Source organism: Tetrao urogallus (assembly GCF_951394365.1).
Source record: "Tetrao urogallus genome assembly, chromosome: 22".
Classification (NCBI taxonomy): Eukaryota; Metazoa; Chordata; class Aves; order Galliformes; family Phasianidae; genus Tetrao; species Tetrao urogallus.
Window position 1 is genome coordinate 3,084,405 of NC_136835.1, and position 20,277 is coordinate 3,104,681.

A 20,277-nucleotide genomic window follows, 5' to 3' on the forward strand; every position below is an offset into this window, starting at 1 on the left:
CAAGAAAGGAGCATGGACCAACCCAGTGGCAGGAGTTTCATGCAAGTTCTTTGTGAGAAATACAGCCCTGAGAACTTCCCGTATCGCCGTGGTCCTGGTATGGGTGTGCACGTCCCAGCAACTCCTCAGGGCTCACCTATGAAAGGTATGTGTCAGTGGGAGCAGTTTCTTGGTTGTTTTTGCTTATGTTGAATGAAGAATTGCTCTGAATTGCCCAGAAGAAGAAATGTCCTTCTGTGTCACCATGTGTTTCTTACTAAAAGGTGAGAGACTAGACTAGCAGAGACTGAAAGCAGGTTGAGTGCCTGAAGGTAGCTGTAAAAAATGAACTGAATTTCCCCCTGCCAGCACAGCAGAATCAGAATCTTTTCGGGGAGAGATGGAATGAAGGTTCTGTGCAGCACTGAGTTCTGGGGGCTCAGCAGTCCCTGCAGCTTATTTTTGATTAGCCTAATGATATTAACTGCTCTGCTAGTGGCTGGAATGATACAAAAGTGCTTGATCTGTATTTGAGGTTGCTCCACATACCAGTGGTATCATGCAGTGCCATCAGCTCACATTGGTGCCTGTGGGTACACAGGGAGTCCAGTGCACACAGGACTGCATATCAAGCCAGGTGCTGAGCTGTGGAATCTCCAGCAAGGCTTGTTTGCGTCTCAAGTGGTTTGTGGTCTGCTTTGGTTCTGATCTCACAGCATCAGTTGATCTCTGAGCATGATTTTGCTGAACTGCAGGAGAAATCCCTCTCCTTTGCTTCTGACTGTACTGCCTGAAGGCAATATCGAGACAGACGTGTGTCTGAAGTGCTGTGCTGCTGATGTACATCCTTCGGTCTTCTGCACTGCAGAATCTGTGTTGCTATTTCATGCTCTTTGAACTGGGTTAGTTTGATGCCCTTTAGTCTTCCCTCAAGATCTGATGTTTGCATTCAGTTCTCTGTTTGTACAGATGACTCTGAGATGCCCGTTTATCCCACCGACCTGCTGCCTCTTTGTATAACCTCTCGCCCATCTTTGGTTGTGAGTTTAGTTTAAATTTCTGTCAGGTCAATTTGTGCCATAACCAGCCCCAAGGGGGGGAAAATAGGCACAGAAGGGAGCTGGATGGGATGTACAGTAACTGACTTTGACAGAGGAGAAAAAAGGGCCTGAGGTTAGTTAAGGATAAGATATACGTCACTCAAAATTAAAGCAATCAGAAAATCAGCCCAATAGAATCTTCAGCCAGTGCCCTCACTGCTGTGTGCTGGCACGCGCCTACCTGAGTTGCTTGGGAGCTGAAGACAAGGCACTTGGGCCTTCAGATGTGCTCAAGGCGTGACCTACATGTCCATCACAACCAATCCCCACAGTACAGTACCATCCTTTAAAAAAGCCAAATGGTAGTGAGCCAAGAAACTGGAAATCTCCAGTCACTCTGACTACTGCCTGCTGTTAGAAGCCCTGTCCAACCATGCAGCTGTCGAGTATGAAGGACACAGAAGAAGGGCCATCTCTGTGGTCAAACCTTGTTGTTAAATGTTGCTATTCAACAGAGATGAGAGAATGCTGTATGGGGAAGAGAGTAAGGCTGATGGCTTGTGTTGCCTTAATGGGGATTTCTTGGATCAAAGAGGTTTCCTGTGACAAATGCATAGCTTTTTAGTTTGTCATGGTTTGGCCTTAGCAAATAGGCCATGACAGTGCTCTAAGTCCTTGTCTGCAAAATAGCTGAGAATGTTTACCTGCATGAGATGAGATGAGAGCAGAACTGAAGCAGAAGGCAGAGCAGAGACTGAAGCTCTTCCAGGCTGTAGGATCACACACGTTAAAAAGGGAGAGCTTAAAAAAGAAGTGTTTAAATATACCCTTGGCCCATGTGGGCTAAGCACAAGAGGATAAGAGGGCCTGGCTCTGTGCAGCTGACACTCCAGCTAGTGCTGTGTCCTATCTGCAATAGCAGATGCCTGAGGAGGAGTGTAAGTTCAGGCCAAAACTGGCTATCGAGTCCAAGGGACTGTCCTGGCTGCTGTGCTGTGGGCAGAAAGTAATGCTGTAAGTGAAGAGCTTTGATGCTGTGGGATGTGTCATGTTTAGATGCAAGAAAACTTCTTGATTGACATTGCTCATTTGTCATGTGAACCACGCTTATCCCAATATCTCTTAAGTATGTGTAAATCGTGGCATTTTGGGCAGATCATTGCCTTGTGATGAATTTCACACCTCCTTTGTGTTCGCTGAGATGGAGGTGTTGTTGTCTGTACCAAAGGCGTGGGCTGCTGACCGCAGGGCATCTTTTCTTTCTCCCTTTCAGATCGTCTCAACCTTCCAAGCGTGCTGGTGCTGAACAGCTGTGGCATAACCTGTGCAGGGGATGAGAACGAGATCGCTGCCTTCTGTGCCCACGTCTCTGAACTCGATCTTTCTGACAATAAACTGGAAGACTGGCACGAGGTAGGATGGTCGTGTGCACCTCCCCGCATGGCCTTGGTGGCTGCTATAATGAATGCAAATGCGTCACGGGTTATAAGAGTACTTCATTCATTTGAAGGAGAGAAATTTCTGTTTATTTGGTGAGTTCTTACTCATTTTTGAAGATGATGCTTATTTCGTTTGACAGTTCGAGAGCCATAAATGTGATAAATTTAATCCATTCGGGCACTTGACTCCATTTTCTTCTTGACTTATGATCTTGGCCTGTGGGTGACAAATGTATATTTTTTTTATTGTGCAAAGCACTGGAACTGGCATTTCAAAAGTCAAGAGGTTAATGAGCAGGGTGGTTTTCAACAGAGTAAGAGCAGGGGAGGTCTGAGGAGCTGGAGTTAATTCCCAGCTTTGCTACCAAATCTGTAATGCTGGGCAAGGCATTTCTTCTCTCTCCTCTTTTGTTTTGGCACCTGCAAAACAGGTTTAATAACATCTACATCAAAGGGCACTTTTGAAACCTCATTAATTAGTGCTGAATGCTGCTGTAAAATGCTCTGAAATGCTTGGCTGAAATATGCTAGAAAAATGCAATGTAACATGAGTAAAATAATTGCAATCTGTTGTTGTTCCTCACCAGCTTTTGCTCTGCTTTTAACTCAGTGTTCAGTGTTTAAATACAAAGGACAAGTAATGTAAAGGTACTTTATTTCCATCACATTAAGCTCCTGTGTCTTTGAACAGGTAGCAGAGCCACTGTGTGTAGAAGTGCTGCTGCTCTGTTACTGGAGTTGCCAGTACTGGAGATAGGTTTCCTTGTTCCTGTTACTTCCTTACTGACCTAAAAGGTGGGGAGCAGAGAGAGCTTAGTCTTGTCTGTTGAGATTGGAGCCGGGGAAGATGATTTTATACTGAAGACATCCCTGTTTTGAGCTGGGTCAGAGCCTTGCTGTCCTGTGACCCATAAAAGCCTCATCCCACAGCAATGAGCTGCCTCCCTGCTCCCAGTTCACCTCCCTGTCAGACTTGGAGCAGCTGGGGCTGCTGCACACCCACATGTCACACAAGCTGTATGTCTCACACGCTGCCCTTTCGTCTGTCTGCTTAGGCTGCCCCTGTGTGAACCACAGTAAAGCAGGAAATGAAAGGTTTTCCTTCTACTTTGGCCCCTTCTTCTAAGCCAGGATTAAGTTTTCTTAGCCTGTCTCCAGCAGACAAACATCTAATCAGCTCTTACAAACTGCCAGAGATGGGGATTCCAGATGCCCAGCTAGCTAATAACCTCTTAATCTAAACCACGTCGCATAAGCCTGCCATGCTGCAAGTTAAGGCAATTGCTCGTGCCCTGTGCACAGCAGCCATGGAGGAGCATTTGCTGCTGCTCCCTTTGTGGCAGCCTTTTCTACCCACATCAGGAGCTTTCCTGTCTGCTTTTCCAACCTTAGGACAATAATAAAAAAATCCAGTTACTCCTACTTGTCATTGCAGGCCATTTTTGTTCTAAATCCCATATTGTTTTTGTTGCTTCGATGTCCTTCCAGTCTGACTGTTTCGTTCTTAAAGCTTGTAGTGCCCAAAACATGACATCCCCCGAGCTGAGGCTTCACCAGCTCAAAGTGAGGCAGAGTAATTCCTCTGGCATCACGTATGGAACACATGAATTACAGATTTCCAAGAGACTGCACTGTGTTGTTGACCTGTGTACGTCACGGTCTTCCCAAATCTCTCCCATCCCAGTTGCTTTGTGGAGTGGTGCTCTCCAGCGAGGTGTTTTCTGACTCCTTGCTTGTGTTATCAATAATTTTCTTTTCTCCACTGTTGGTGCCTTGTCCATCCTTGCACCTTTTGGCCTTGGTCTCTGCTCATGTACGTGCTGGCAGTCCTTCCCACCTCGGTATCAGCCACAGAATAAGAAAGCACAGTGTTCAACAATTCTGCCCACTGGCAATATAACAAGTGGCATTCTGCAGGAGGATGCCTTCGTGGTGTCTGCTGGCTTTGTACTGAACTCGTAACTTAGAGCAGTATTCCAGGGGCTGTTCAAAGCCCTCTGCTTGCTGATGTGACCGGCGTGCAGATGGCCTCGGAGGCTGACATTCCATTATGTGACTTGTCACTGAGTCAGTTACTCAGTCAGAGAGGAAAATTAGATTGACGTGATGTGTTCTTTACAAATTGATGCTGCCTGGCTGTTCTGTTCACTTAATCATTTTTAGGTGACCACAAATTGACCACTTTAATAACCTTGCCCCATATCTTTCTGTGTATTGGCGACATTCAGGTCAGCACCTACCCTGATCCCATGATCTGTTATGTAAGCTGCACACCAGAGCTGTACCCTATTGCCTTTGTTTTTCCTTCTTCTTTCTGCATCTTCCTCACCTCTCTGCTGCCATGCCCTCAGCACCTGATACACACAGAGAAAGCAAGGAGCTCCAAGCAGAGGTACCCAGCATTTGGATCGATTGCAGGAAGGCTGCTGCTTGCAGAGTAATGGAATCAAATATGGAATTCACTCTGTGTGTACAATGAGCTTCTGGCAAAACAGTCAAGTCTGTGGCTAGTGGGGAGCAGTGGGAAGCTGAGAGAGTGGTTGGTGATGGCAGAAACTTAGGAGATGTGCCCATGACTGCCCTGCTGAAAGTGGGGATGGCAGCATTCAGAGCTGCAGCCCCAGAACTGTGCTGCTGCTGCAGCTGGGCATTCAGGTGGATTTTATGACCTCACCCCAGAGAATTTCTTTCTTTCTCTTATCAAGCTGCCCAGAGATTTTAATTAATTGAACCATTGAGGCGAAGGAGCAATTAACCAATCAAACCAGATCAGTGAATAGCCGGAGTATGAATTTCAGGTAGTTATCCACAAGCCTAATTTCAGCCCCCCCATATAATTTCCTTGAGCCTCATGGACATTCCGAAGGGGCTCCTTTCAGGAGGTGGGATATTATTGCACAAGGTCTGATTACTGCCTGATACACATCTTTCTTTCTCTTTTTGTTTTCTTCTTTTTTTTCCCTCCTCACTTAGGTCAGTAAAATTGTGTCCAACGTTCCCCACTTGGAGTTTCTAAACTTGAGTTCCAATCCTCTCAGTTTGTCCGTTCTAGAGAGAAGGTGTGCTGGCTCCTTCGCTGGTGTCCGCAAACTTGTGCTCAACAACAGCAAAGCTTCCTGGGAAACAGTCCACACAATCCTGCAGGAGTTACCTGAGTAAGCACTGGGCAGAGAATGGGGTGCTCACTGCACACAAGGCTGTCCTAATAGCTAATGTGGTGAGGAGTGAGCAGGGTGTGAGGAATTGAATTAAGTAGAAGAGTATGGAATTTCTTCTTTGAGAGATTGGGAACTGGCCAGGTGAAGGCTTGACAACAGCTTAAAAGCTGAACTTGTGCAGTGCTCCAAAGCCCACCAAGGCTGCTCTTCCACATCCAAATGCTAGTGCTGAGAGATGGATAACGATCCTGACGTGACTCACTGCAGAATGAATGGTGCATTGCATACCTGCACTAATAGCTTTTGAATGGGATGTAAATCTGAGGGTCTGGCCACTAGTCAAGTAATATTTCATCATGCTTTTCTGTGCAAATGAGTTTGTTGATTTCTGTGGCTTGGCCATGGTCCACCTTGGCAGTGGCATTCAGTTTCCCCAGATGGCCTCGGTGGCTTCAGTTTGATACCAGATTCCTCCTTGCACAGTGTTGTAAGCAGGGAGGATGGCAGCAGTGTATCCCCTGTGACCAGTGTGTGTGTAAGAGGAATTAGAGGAGTGAGTGTACCTGTCTGAAAACTTAGTGGGACCTCTTTTCTTCAATAGGAGACTTTGGCAGAACCAGCAAGGCGGGGAGAAGCATCATATGTATTGATATATATATATAAAAGCATCTCATTAAATTAAGTGCTAAGCACTGAGAGCAAGTACCAGTCACCACTGGAGCTGGGCTGGTGGCTCATCAGGCACAGATGTGGAGCACCATCCCAAACGATCTGTTAGACAAGTTGTACAGCTGAAAGTATTTGGGGATGCAGAGCTGTGGATGAAGCTTACAAATGGGAGCAGAGCAGAGTAGCTGAAACACTCCATTAGGAGTGCTCCAGAGGGCCTCTCTGTGCTGAGGTTTCAAATTGAGTGGGAACCATTAAAGAGAGTTGTGTTAAAGCAGTGTGTGTGTCCCTGCACCCCAGGTGGTCATCATTTCACAGAGCATGTTAAGATGATGATGTGATCTTTCTTCCCCATGCAGCTTGGAGGAGCTCTTCCTGTGCCTTAACGACTACGAAACAGTGTCTTGTTCTCCAGTTTGCTGTCAGTCTCTCAAATTACTCCACATAACTGACAATAATCTTCAAGACTGGACTGAAATTCGAAAATTGGGAATAATGTTTCCATCTCTGGACACACTTATTCTGGCTAACAACAACCTCACCACCATCGAAGAGTCAGAAGATTCCCTCGCAAGGCTGTTCCCCAACTTGCGATCCATCAATTTGCACAAGTCAGGTGAGCGCCCTGAAGTGATGCACTTTTTGTGATGGCTGTTGATCAGAATGTTCCCTCCTGAGAAGGTGAAAAACACCCTTGGAGCTGCTTGAAACTTAAGCCTGAGGGCTGGTTGCTTCCTAGGCTGCATTAGCAGTAAGCTGCAGTCAGCAGTGAGTCCTGCAAAGAAGGCAGCTGAAGACAGCAGGAGCCTGAATTCTTCTGGATGGTTCTGGTGCTGTGGCAGAGATGAAAATGGCCACCTACCTTTGGCCCAGTCAGTCCTGCCATTTAACCTGAGGCACGCTGACCTGAGGAATGCAGTGTTAGTGAAGGAGAACAAGCAGGAAGTGCACTTGCTTATTTCTGTTGGCTTTACCTTTTTGTGGTCAGTCATGACCTAAGTGATGAGCCAGAGCAAAATGGACTGGTAGTCACTCCAAGTGAGCTGGCGAAGGGCTGTTTTTGTTAGCAGCTTCCTTCCATTTCCTGTCCCTGCCTCAGGCAATTCTGAGGAAGGATAAATAAGTGTCTGACAGTGGAGAGGATGAAAGAGTTCTATTTGCCTTTCCATCTCTGTGTTTTATCTTGGGTGGAATGAGCACAAGCGTAGGTATGTGGTGTGTAAGGGTCAAGTGTACACCAGCCTAAGCTGTCTGTCACCTGTCCTCAGATATCAGAAGAACACCACAAGTTTTGCTCGAGGCTGCTTTACACTTCAGCCCCTGGGATTTTTCAGCTACTGCTCCAGTGAGAAAATTGGAGTGTTGGGAAGTGGAGAGGAGGCTGCAGGGAGGGCTGTGACACACTGGTGAGACAGCAGATCTGCCACATGTTCAGCTGCAAAAGCACTTAATGCATCATCATCTTTTGTTCTCTACAGCCTTAAACGCTGTGTGAGCAATAGCTGAGACTTAAGCCTGTGTGGAAGGCACTTTGTTAACCTGCTTTGCAGTGTAAGCATCAAAGAATCCTCATAAGAAAGGCTTAAACTGACCGAAGGAAGCAAAGCCTGTTCACCTGAGTTTGAAAGCCCTATCTCACCGAGGAGCAAATGCTCCTGTGATAAGCGTTGGCAATTTTGATTCCAAGTATTTGAGATCTTGGGATTCTGCGTTGCATTTCTGTGGCTTGTGAACTGATAGTTGAATAGAGTCCAGAAGTCCCAAGGAGTGTGTTAGAGAAAATGACAGGGCAGAGACTGCTGTAAAAGCTAAGCTCCCAAATCACCAGTGTAGAGCATCTTTCCAGATTGATACAACAGCACGGGAGAATTAAAACTACTCTGTCTTGCAAGCAAACGAAAGAGGTGTTTTCAGTGTGTCATGAGAAAAGAGCTGACTTGCAGAGAAGCTTCAGCAGACACCTGCCTGTCACATAGGTTGTTTGCCTCTGTTTGGTAGTCTTGGATACACTGCGTATTGTCTGCGTGTGTGTAAGCAGATTTTCTCTTCTGAGCAGGTCTGCATTGCTGGGAAGACATTGACAAGTTAAATTCTTTTCCCAAGCTCGAGGAAGTGAAATTGCTTGGAATCCCTTTGCTGCAGTCCTACACCACTGAGGAGCGCAGGAAGCTGCTAATAGCCAGGTCTGTTGTTTGGCTGTCCTGTGCAGTTTTGTTACATGACAGTGAGTGGCTGGGAGCTGGTGATTGGAGGATGTGGCTGCTAGGAGATGGAGTTCTGTATGAATTCACTGCTCTGAAAGACTGGAGGTTTTGTTGTTTTTTTGGGTTGGTTTCTTTTTTTTTTTTTTGCTGTTTGGGAAAGAGAAGAATAGAAACCTGCACTCTTAACTTCTCTGCATTCCCAAGAATGTTTTCAGTATGTTTTCAGCAATGCATGAAACAGGAGTGTTCAGTTCTGAATGCGCTTGGAAACTGCATTCCCTTTCTCCTGGGGGCAGCGGTCTCCTGATGGTAACATTATGGCACATAGCTCTTGGGGGTGATTGCCTCCTTGGTGAGCCTTATTTGGGTTTCTTTTCTCACTGGCTGTACTTCTTGGTGTCTGCAAGCAGGTTGCCATCTATCATCAAGCTCAATGGGAGCATTGTTGGTGATGGGGAGCGAGAGGACTCGGAGCGGTTCTTCATCCGGTATTACATGGAGTTCCCAGAGGAGGAAGTGCCATTCAGGTATGAAGCCTTTGTCTTGGAGTGGAGAACTGGGAGTGAAAAGGCAGTGAGGCCAAAGTGAGGGCAACCAAAGAGCTGATGTTACATGGGAAATCCGGGCTAGCTGGTCCATGAAAAACACGCTCCTCACCTCCCTTCTGTTTTGCCACCTTCGTTCTGTGTGAGTTGATGCTGTTATGTTAGAGTGCTGTCTGATGACTGGTAGAATCACTCCCGAGTGACATTTGGTCTTAAAGTGTCTGTGTCAAGTGCCATTAAACAACGCGACTGTTCAGTTCATGATCTTCATTGCTTCCTGTTCTCCCAGAGCTGGCTTCATAATTTACCTGTGCTTGGGAGTCCCCAGAAGTCAGTTCAGATCGTGTTCTCTGGTGCCAGGCCAGGGCATCTAATTCTCTTGGCCATCTGGTGTGTGGAACGAGTCTGGCGATGGGAAGCTGTCCCCTCACTTTGAAGCTCACAAATGGAAACTTTGATGGTTTTTCCTTGCCAAAAAGTGTGCCCAATGACCTGTTAATCTTAGTAAACTAATGAACTTTGACAGATGTTGCTCAGTCTGTATGTTCTCTACACTGGCATCTACTTACTGCTTCTTAATGGGCTGAGGAAGGATCGTGGAGTGCCCAGCCACTGCACTGATGTGTCTTGTAGCCCATGACTCTCATGAGCTTTCCAAACAGCAAAGCTTCAGAGATCTTTCTTTACAGAAAAGAGGACAAGAGTGACTGCATGTGAGAGCTGAATGGGGGGCAGGCAGAGGTAGGGACAAAGCGAGGAATTGAAATGTAAGGAGATGGCAAAGATGTGAACAGCATCTGGTAGGTGTTTACACTGGTCAGTCAGCGTTTCCCTTAGATTAACTTGCAGGTGAAACTGCCTCTTGTTTTTTGGAAGAGCTGTGTGTGTATGGCCTGCCAATACGGAGAGGAGATGAGAAGCTTGGAATGGAGAATTGAGGGCACGATGGTTTGTACGAATACTGATGAGTCCAGCAATGCTGGTATTTGCTAAAGGCGTGCTGGGGTCAGTTCAGAGGCAAAGGGCAGCAGTGTAGTCAGGGTGATGAGACTGAGAACAAGTCCTGGCTTGTAATTTAAGGAACTTCCTAAGCAGAAAAATTGAAACAAATGTTGGAAGTTATAGCAGTGCAAGCAGAAAATGCAGGGGAGAGGAAGGAGGAGGTGGAAGGGGGCTGTAAGCTCGTGGTTCTGCTCCTAGAATGGGTTTTTCTCAATAACATCTTACTTCTAAGAAAGCTGTTGTATTCTCAGTGTTCGTGGCTCCGGAAGGAAGAGCAGGGTGACCAGGTGCAATGGCAAACAGGCTCAGGGTGCCTGGGGAAGGTAGCTGGGAGAAGGCAAAGAAGGCCTTTGGACTGGAAGTGGTTTTTCAGGTACAGAGTGAAGAGGGAAGGTGAAGTTTGAGCAGCCCTTTGATTGTAGTTGCACAGATGTGATGCTCTGAGCTTAGAAGGAAGGATTTGGGCAGCAGAGTGAAGACAAATAGGTGACAGGCTCTGATGTTGTTCCTGCTTGTTGTTCTGGATTTGTGTCTGTAGGCACTGCAGTGACAGGAGCCTAGTGTGTCTGGGAGCAATGTGCTGTGGAGGAGTTGGCTCCCTGAATAGTGCCAGGACCTCAGGAAGCATATTCTGGCCATGTAAGAAGTTAGTAATATCTCACCTGTCTGGTGAAGCTGGGCTTGTCTTGAAGAGCATGCTAACTGTATGCCTCTGCAGCAAGGCACGGCAGAAATCTGCCTTCAGTTCCTTAACCTTTAAACACCATTAAAGCCCTTTCCTCAGTCAATGGGCTCATTGTCCGAATCCCTTCATCTGTGCAGCGTATCCAAGAGACTTGTGCAGTCACTGAAGGGGGTTATTCTGTTCTGGAGGAGCTGTTCCACTACAGTGTATTTTATAATGAGGCTGCAGATGGCTGAGAGCATCCCTCGTGCCTGGGTTCAGTTCCTGGACCTGAGCACAGCAGCCCTCGCAGCCCAGAGAGCTGCTATTCTTTGCAAAAGGATTTTGCATATGTGTTTTTTTTTTTTTGCTGGAGCTTCCTCCCCTTTGCTCCAGGTCTGGTGTGGTCTCTCTGAAGGCGATTTGTCATTAGAATCAAATCAGGACACATGCATGTTGTTGCAGGGGGCATAGCATCTGCATTGCAGTGCAGCCTCAAGCGGAGGGAGACAACAGCAATGCATGGAAAATGCACCAGTGCAAGCAGCCCCCCCTCCAGGCTGTCAAGGCACAGTGTGCAATGAACAAACAGTGAGTTCTGTCCCTGTAAACCTCCCAGTTTGTGTTGTTCCTCCTCTTGAGCTGCAGCTTGAAAGGATTGCAGAAGGAGTGAAATGGACAGAAATAATCTTTCTCTGTGGATGACGTGAGTTAGAAAGGAGTGCTGAGTGTACAATCCAATATTGGCTGGCTTCTGGAGTGACGTTGTTGTGTCTGTGGGTTTTTAATGAGTCCTCTGCTCTGGTCCGCTGTTTATCTGCAGAATATCAGAGGCACTTTGTAGCCAGGCTCCTTTCTCCAGCATCCTCTGCTCTGGCAGCCAGCGCCTGCCAGGCTGCAAGGGGCGATTATGGGAGTCTGCAGGGTGCCAATTACCAGGGTACCAAAACACTCATTGTGCCTTTGTCCCTATCGATCAGAGGGGATCCCGTCTTCCACAGAATCACAGAACCACAGAATCACGGCCAGGGCTGGAAGGGACCTCAAGGATCATGAATCTCCAACCCCCTGCCACAGGCAGGGCCACCCACTCCCAACTTTCAGTGCAGACTGCAGTTAGTGTATGAGGAGCATGCTGCAAAGCTTGTTCTGCCTTCTCTTGATGCCAGAAAATGAAAGGCAACATTATATATTCACAACATGCATTTGGGGAATCCTAGCCCATTTGAGGTACTTCTCCCTCTCAGCCTGCTTGGAGCTTTGTCCCTCTTATTGCACTCTGTACCCCACCGGCCTGTGGGCTCAGCACTGTGAGGATTTCCTTGCCATCAGTGATGCACGCTGTAGCACTTGTGCTTGCTGCAGGCATAGCCCAGCAGGTAGAGCATGGGGAGCACGTCGTCTCCTCCCAGCACTAATGGCTTTTCTAAAGCAGCCCGATGGTATCGGCCAGGTGACTGTGAGAGCAGGGCACCAGCCTGCATTTGGACACTCAGCCCTGGTGAAGGCCCATTTTGTCTGTGAGACAAGGGAAATCCTAGTGCCTGGAGGCCCTCGCCTCATTTCCCGGCAGACAGAGGGGCTGCTGTTCTCCAGGAACGTTCCTGCCTTGAGCAGGACTCCCAGGGGTCGCCATCCTGCCAGGACCCGTCATCTCTTGACAGGAGCAGTGACACAGCACCGATCACATTCGGCCTGGGCTCAGATGGGGAACAAAAAGAGCTTTCTGTACAGCGCACAGTGGAGGGCCTCTGAAACGTTACCTTTTCTCTGCTTCTCTCAGCCTTTGTCATTTCGATTACATTATGTGTTGTGCTGCCTTTTTGCCCCTTTCCCAGCCTGGCAAAGGAGGTGCTGCATTCCCAGTGGGAGCAATACCAGCTGAAGGTGGCGGGGGGGTGAGATGGGCTTTGCACTGCCTGCATGGTTCCCTGAGCTGGACCTTGGCTAGGAAGGCTAGAGAGCTTGCCTTCAATGAGAAAGTGTCAGTGGGACTTGTGTCAGAGCCACTGCAGGTCTGCTAGCAAAACTGTGTCACCAGAGTGCATTTAAGAGATGGACTGGCAAGAAATGGACAGGAGGTGTAGAGCCTTTTGAGTGTATTATCCTCCCTTTCTTCCAAAGCCCACTGTAGTCACGGTGTTTCTGGAACTGTAGGATCATGGCATAGAGCACTGCTGCTCAGTTGCCCTCATAGAGCTGTTTTGAGAGCAGTCAGCCTGGATGTCTCAGGAGGGTTCATGTTGGTGCTGCAGTGTGTCTGGACACCATGAGGCAAAGGGACTGGAGTGATGGGCTTTCTGGGTTGTATTTTCACGTGTTCAGTGCTGTGCTAGAGAAATGGTTTGTGCTCTGTGAAGTGTCAGACTAGCAGAGCAGAAAGCAGGCTCCTACCAATCCAGATTTATTCCTGATGGATGTCTGTTTAGGTTGTCTGACTCAAATCAAGGGTGAATTTGCCTCGTATGAGAAAAACACAGCTCCCTAAAGCAGCAGAGATGTGGTGAGAAACGGAGAAGGAAGCCTGAGTTGTTTCTTCAGTCGCTGCAGATGTTAAACTGTGCTTTGCAAACTAATAGCGTCCTTGGATGACTGCAACCAAAGTGAGACAACTTGTGAAGAGTACAATGGCCATCTGAGGGACTGTACTGTAACTCTGGACTTGTCTTTATCTGCAGGTACCACGAGCTGATCACCAAGTATGGGAAGCTGGAGCCCTTGGCAGTCGTGGATCTTCGGCCGCAGAGCAGCGTGAAGGTGGAGGTTCACTTCCAGGACAAGGTAGAAGAGATGTCAATCCGTCTTGATCAGACTGTGGCAGAACTGAAGAAGCACTTAAAAACTGTGGTGCAGCTGTCGACCAGCAACATGCTGCTCTTCTACTTGGACCAGGAAGCCCCCTTCGGCCCCGAGGAGATGAAGTACAGCTCACGAGCGCTGCATTCCTACGGCATTCGGGATGGAGACAAAATCTATGTGGAGCCCAGGATGAAGTAGCCTCTCTCGACCTACACACCCCACACACCCACACACATGCATTTAAGGAGTTTTTGCAAGGTTTTCATTTCAGTTGGTTGGTTGAGGTTTGGTTGTGTTTCTATAGCAGGTCGTGGCTTAGCCCGGAGCGAGTGCCCTGATGGCAGAACCATGCCCACCACCCACTGCAGGTGACCTCGAGGTGACAGCTGACTTCAGTGCGTGTGTTTCCGTGTGTGCAATACCCCCATGTTTTCTTTGATGCTCCGGTATACTCGTGATTTGGCATGAATGGTCAGTTGTTGAAGCTGAAGAATGCTAGGGCCCGTGAGGGAGGAGGCAGCTTGGTGTGGAATTTGACCTGTTTATTTTTCTTTCTCTAAAAAACGTGTGCTTTTTTTTGGCACCACCAGAGCACCCTAGCTATCCAACTGCGGGTTGAGCGAGCTTGGTTTTCCATCTGGGTGCTGTCTCGTAGCCTTTTGTCACACTCAAGCTCACTGAAAAGGTCTGAAATAATGTTCAGTATGAATCAGAGCTCAGGTATTCAGCATTCAGCGCATCCACGTAGCTCCACTGGTTGGTGTGAGCGCACAAGATGAGGGAAAGACAGGGATGTTATGAGAAAGAAAGGATTTCTTTTAAAAACTCCTGCTTCTAGCCATGCTGTCCTATCATGAATTTGGAGGTTTGCTTTCTGTGTCCGTGTCACAGTGTCTGCAAGCTGTAGCACTGTCAGCCCGCAGGCAAAGCAAGCCTGGCCCTGTTTAATTTGTGAAAGGAATTGTAGATTGGCATTGTGTTGAGGGCTTTTAGGGTAGTGGGTCAGAAACGTGGTGAGGAGTGTGTTCCTCCTTTGGCTAGGAAACATCCCTGCGATGCCGGAAGGTCTTCCTATGAGCACTTAACCTTGTACCGCCGTGTCCCGAAAGTGGAATGGCTGAAATTGCTCTCTTGGGAGGGAGCAAGACTCAAATTGAAGTTTGTTTGTTGTTGTTGCACCAGAAATGAAACCTGGCACTTTCTCCGGGGATTCCTGGCTGCAGGGTCTCCATTTAGGGTCCAAACTAGCAGAATGTGTTGACTCGGATCAGTTTCTTAGACAGCAGGTCCAATAGCACCTATACCCACGTGTATTGTAAAGCAGGTGTTCACTAGGTCCCCCACCCCCCACATGCACCTTGTAGGCATTGTGTGCTGCTGCTTAAATTTGCCCTTCTCTAACGCAGCGCGGATTCCTGTGCGATGAAACCCTCAGTCCTTTATATCTCTTGTAAATCAGGCAGCCGTTTCGCTTTACTCTGTCCTCCCTTGTTCTTCTGTCATCCTGACAAGCTGAAGACTTTTCAAATTACCTTGTTATAAGCAACTGCATCAAAGTTTCTGAGCTGTGCACTGAGGGCTCTGGTTACACGTGAACTCCTGACCGTAATTTTGAAATGCTCCCTGTCCCCACGTGCACTTTTTTCCCGAGATGCTTTTGTCCACGCCACCAAGCTCCTTTATAGCCTTGGAGTTGTGTGTTTCTCTTTATGTTTTGCATAGATCGTGGGGTGGGGTAGGATGGGGAGGGGACAAAGTGTTATCTCGTAATCTTCAGGTTGTAGGGGCTGTTGAGAGGGGATTCGTTCCGCATCCACGGTAAGGATTAAAAACGGGAGGACTTAAGACAAGGTAATTACTTCTGCCTCATCTCCCTGCCAAAAGCATCCATCTGCTGGCACCATCGAGACGAGCAATAGCAAATGGAGCAGGAGCCACCACAGGTGGAGTAGAGGCGATGGTCATAGCTGCAGAGCTGTAAGACACGAGCAGGGAGATGGTGGCAGTGTACCATAAGATGATGCTTTTATAAGCTAGAGCTTTACTGAAGATGTATTTTCCATTTGAGCAGCGAAAGGCATTTTGCTGCCTTATAGCGGAACTCTTAAGCCAACACTTCTGTATGATATATACATAGATATGCATCGGGAAAAGTTGTGTTTAATAAGATATTTTGTTATAAAACAAAGTTTTATGAAGATATGGTTGTTTAATATTAGAAGCCTATTTCTCCCTTTGACCTCCTGTTTGAGTACATCATCCATCGGTCGCCGCGTTGTCCGAACTAGGCAACCAATGCAGATGCAAAGGAATCTCTGATCTAATTCTACAGAGCAGTAATTGCCTACATGGATATATTTAAGGCATTGTAACTGGTATTAGTGAGATGCTGTAATTACTGACCAGCTTGCTCAGCACAATTAGATGTCTGACTCGCAGAAAGGGAAATAAACAAAGTCCATTAAAGAACTAAAGGGGATATTGAAGAAGACCCAGCTATGTGCTTGTAGGTTTGTTTCCCTGCTAAGAATTACCCTCATCCATGCAGAGAGCAGTGCTGCTGCGCTGGCTAGGAGCTGCCAGTAGATAATGACTTTATTTATGGTGGAACTTACGGGAACTGGAAGATGAACAAAGAGGATTGCTTGTTGCTTGCGATGTGGACACGCGCCGTGTATCACTGGGGATTTGGCATCAACACCCAGACTGGCTCCACAGTATGAACGTGTGCCTTGCCATGTCGTTGGGGAAGCTTGTTCCTGGATGATGTTCCCAAGCTGTTCAGGCAGCAGCGGAACATGCATTGGGTGGAAACCAAAAGCATCGGTTGGCTTCCCAAGGAGAAAGAGCCACGTCCAAAAGCCAGGAGTGACTGATGTGTCTACGTGATAGACTTTGAAAAGCAGGATGGAGTGGCACGCAAACAACGCTCCAGGACGTCCCAAACTGGATTGCTTTCCTGTTGCAATACCTGCTGGGGAAGGGTTTTGTGTTTGGGCAGCGCTAGTGCTTACCGGGTGTCTTGGGGGGACTGAGGGCTGTGAACAAGAGGGGTCTCGGGGCTGGTGGTGGGCAGTGAGAGTGTTCTGAGATGTCAGGAGGGTCCATGTCAGGAAGGTCCATGCAATGCCACGAGGTGCTGCGTCCCAGCTTTGTTGACGTGCATCTGCTTTCGAGACAGATCCCCAGTTCTGCCCCATTCCTTCGAGAAAACAAAATACAGGCTTGCAAGCTTCTCTAGCTCTTGTGTTCTTTTCTGAGAGTGCTACTTTTGTCAAGAAAAATTTTGTTGTTCATGCATAAAAGCCTGCCGTGGGCAGTCTGCACAGTGGAAGAAGCACCTGGTTCGTATGGAATTGGGTAACAGCTACATACCAAAGTTTTGCACGCGTGTTGAGACGAGATGCTGCGCCGCTGTTTTTTTTTTGGAGACGTCCTCATTGAATATCCGTGCTTTGACCAGATGTTACAAGCGTGCTGCTTCGCCGACGATGCTATGAATATGCATGGCGTGGCTGTCCCCCCGCACTGCGATGTGCCACTGTGCTCAGTGGGGCTCCCCTGCATCCTGGTGGCTGATGGCACCATGTGGTCCCCAGGGCTTGGGGCAGCTCAGGATCCGTGCACGGTGCTCTTGGGTTTGGCTCTGGGTTGGCTGCGCTCTGCCATCGCTCCATCTCCGCCGCTCGCCTTTTCTGCTTGGAAATGAGATTCTGTAGGTGCTGTTCGTGTGCAGATTGGAAAATGCAAACGATGTGCTGAAAGCAGCCTGGAGGCTAAAATATGTATTCCTGGCAGCTGTGCCACCCTCCGTGCTCGTGGAGCCTTTGTAGGCAGCGGGCAGACGCCGTCCCCAGAGCGGCACTGGGGCGGCTGCAGCCATCTCAGGCCTCCGCCGCTGTGATTGCTGTTCTGCACTTACTGGAAACTTCAAACATGATTTAAACATGAAGGTCTATTCTCGCACCCTATTAATTATGCATCCGTATGTAATTCTAAAGAAAAAGGGAAAACTGTAAGTCTATATCCGTTTTTATGCTGGTTTCTCTCATGGGGATTATACTTCGCGCGCCGACAATTTGCCTTTGGTTTGCTCGCAGACTTAGAGGTGGAATTCAGGCCACTTAGGTCATTGGTTTGGATCAATTCAATAAACCTATTTAAGTTTTTGCACAAAACAAAATGTGTCCTCAGCTTTGAACACTGTTGTTTCCTGAAGCAAAAACGTTTCCCTCCATCTCACCCACAACGTGCACCTTTGGGCAGAGTGCAGGGGCCAAGTCCATGGTGTCCTGGAACAAACCTTCGCACGGGCTTTGTCCTTGGGCTGGGTGGAGTTCTGCAAAAGGAGAACGCAGCGAGGCCGTCTCGTCCTTCAGTACTTGCTTTTCTGGAAGCTGAACACGAGAAGAAAGTGTTATCTTGGAAATAAATAAAGAGTGGTTTGCTCTGCTCCGATGCGCTCAGCTCTGCAGGATGGGCGCATCCCCTGGCAAAAGAAAATAGCTTAGAAGAGAAAGTCTTCCCCAAAGAGGCAGTGAAACCTCATCAAACTTAATCAGTGTAGACTTGCCCTGTAGAACAGGACCAGAATATTAAACTGCGGGAGGAGGAGAGGGAAACATGTTTTTGCCAGTTTTCTCTGTCTTACAAACAGAATGAGAAGAATCAATTGATTTTTTTTCCTCTGCTGCTAACTCTAGAAATGGGAGGGAAGGGAAGGGAAGAGTTGGGGCGCATGAAGCTGCAGGATGGGAGTCTTCCATCAGAGCCTTAAAAGCCCTCTGCCCTCCTGAAGGCAGTGGGAGGGGATCCAGCACCAGCCTCCCTGTGTGCCCCATCAGCTGTGCAGCCCTCACGAATCCTGGCTGCGTGGGGATACTGGTGCTAAGGCCCCCACCAGTCCCATTCCCCCATCAACCCCAGTAAAACCTGACTCTGTCCCTGCACAGCGAGTGGGAATGGGAGCACCAGGGCATGGTCTTCAACAGACACTGAGAAATGTGTATTGCTGGGTAAGGCTTTCCTCTCCCACCTGTAACAGCAGAGGTAAATCGAGATGCAGAAAGTAGAACAAGTCTTGGATGGAAAAGTAACGCATTGAAGCCTTGGGGCGCTGCCTTTGAAAGGTGCTTTAAGCCTCGCACTGTTAATGCTAATCCTGTAACACTATATAGATGGCTTTTTTTCTGCACTTACACAAAGGAGGAAGGGGCTCGATTCTTTGAGGCTTGTTTTTTTTTTTTTCTCCCTTCAGCAAAAAGCAATGCTGAGCAGAGCGGCTACGGGCAGCTGACATCACAGCCGAACCCAGCGAGGGGCGAGTGCTGGGAAGGAAGGGGCTTCTCCCCATCTCTGGGCCCGAATCCGATCTCAGATCAGTGTGCTGTTATCAACAGAGGCACTGGGATTGCAACCCTACACTCCTCCAGCCCAGAACCAGCATTGGAGGAATCGCACTTTCAGTTGGGAGAGCACCAGGACGGGGACATAGCTGCACTCCTCAGCAAGAGTTGGCAAGGGCACCGGCATGAGCTCTGCATTGACATAGGAGTGCTGTCCTACAGAGCTGGGCTACAAGTTCAGACCACGTTGCTCCTGACGTCTACAAAGCAGGTTGGTAATAATGTTTTTCTTATACCTAAAGAAATGCAGTGTGTTAAGTAACCTGTCCTGGATTTTCTGCTCCCAAGCAGTGCTGCTCTTGTGCTTGGGCTGCTGTACTGTTGTCTTCCCCATCACTGCTAATAAACCCACAGCTGCTCTGATTTACAATAGCTATAAAATCCTGTTGTCCTGCTTTCAGCTTTCCAAGATAGGGAATGAAGTAATACTCTGCTCCGGTGGAACAAATTTTTCTCAACGTGGGGTAAGGGGGATTTTGGCCAACACAGTTGACCACTGGAACGTGGAGGCACATCTGTGCCATTGCTCCTGGCAATGGGGGACAAACAGGAGCGGTGTGGGACAGGTGGTGACACATCCCCTGCTTGCTGTAGAGCTGTGCTGTGCATGGCACATGTATGTGGGGATAATTAATAACTGGAGCTCTTGGTACAATATAGAAATAAACCTATAGGGAGAGCACACAGAGACCTTCCGTGGCCTTTGGGTGCACGCAGTTGAAGTGCGTGGGGATGTACAAAGAAGAGACATTCTGGAGGCTGCTGTAGAAGCTCAGGGTGTACTCAAGGTAGAGGTGCAGTGTGAAGCTGTTTGCATGCTGCTACAGCATGGTGCCTTCCTGCAAGCCCTGCTATGTGCAGAGAGCCAGAGAGACAGGCGAAGAAATCAAAGCAGGTGTTTTAGTGATATTTTCTATTGGATTAATAATGACTAACAAATTGCATTAGGCACGGGAGGAATTAGAGCTGGCAGAGGAGTTTGCTTTCCTGTTCCTAGCCTTGTATTTGCTTGTCTCTGTCATTGATTCTTGTTCAGCATGAAGTTGCCCGGCTGTGTAAGTGTTGGCGTCTCCAGTGCAAAGAGCTGAGTGATTGTGGAGCGGATCAGGCAGGAATTGCCTCTGAACAACAGGGTGAAATGGGGCAACACGTTGCAGTGCTGCAGCTCCTCCACGCAGTGACAGCTCGCTCTGCCAACACCTGCAGGGCCGTTAGCCATTAGTGGTGGGAAGGGCTCAGTAGGGCACTTAACAGAGTAGGCAGTTTGGATCTACTTGATGCCTGAGGGACCCTCTGCAGTGCTGGGATGGATCGCTTGGGATGCGCTTTCCTTTGGAAGTGATGCATGTTTGGATTTCTCTCTGCCCTGTAGG

At 48.1% G+C, this 20,277-nt stretch overlaps 1 protein-coding gene across 1 annotated transcript; it reads left to right on the top strand.

Moving 5' to 3' along the window:
• Positions 1 to 13,697, top strand: TBCEL (tubulin folding cofactor E like; the record flags this gene model as incomplete). Its single annotated transcript, XM_079545918.1, has 7 exons — positions 1 to 145; positions 2,293 to 2,432; positions 5,432 to 5,613; positions 6,645 to 6,901; positions 8,342 to 8,468; positions 8,900 to 9,016; positions 13,379 to 13,697. The coding sequence occupies exons 1-7, from the start codon at positions 13 to 15 to the stop codon at positions 13,695 to 13,697; spliced, it is 1,275 nt and encodes a 424-aa protein (XP_079402044.1). The 5' UTR covers positions 1 to 12.
• Positions 13,698 to 20,277: the final 6,580 nt, after the last annotated feature.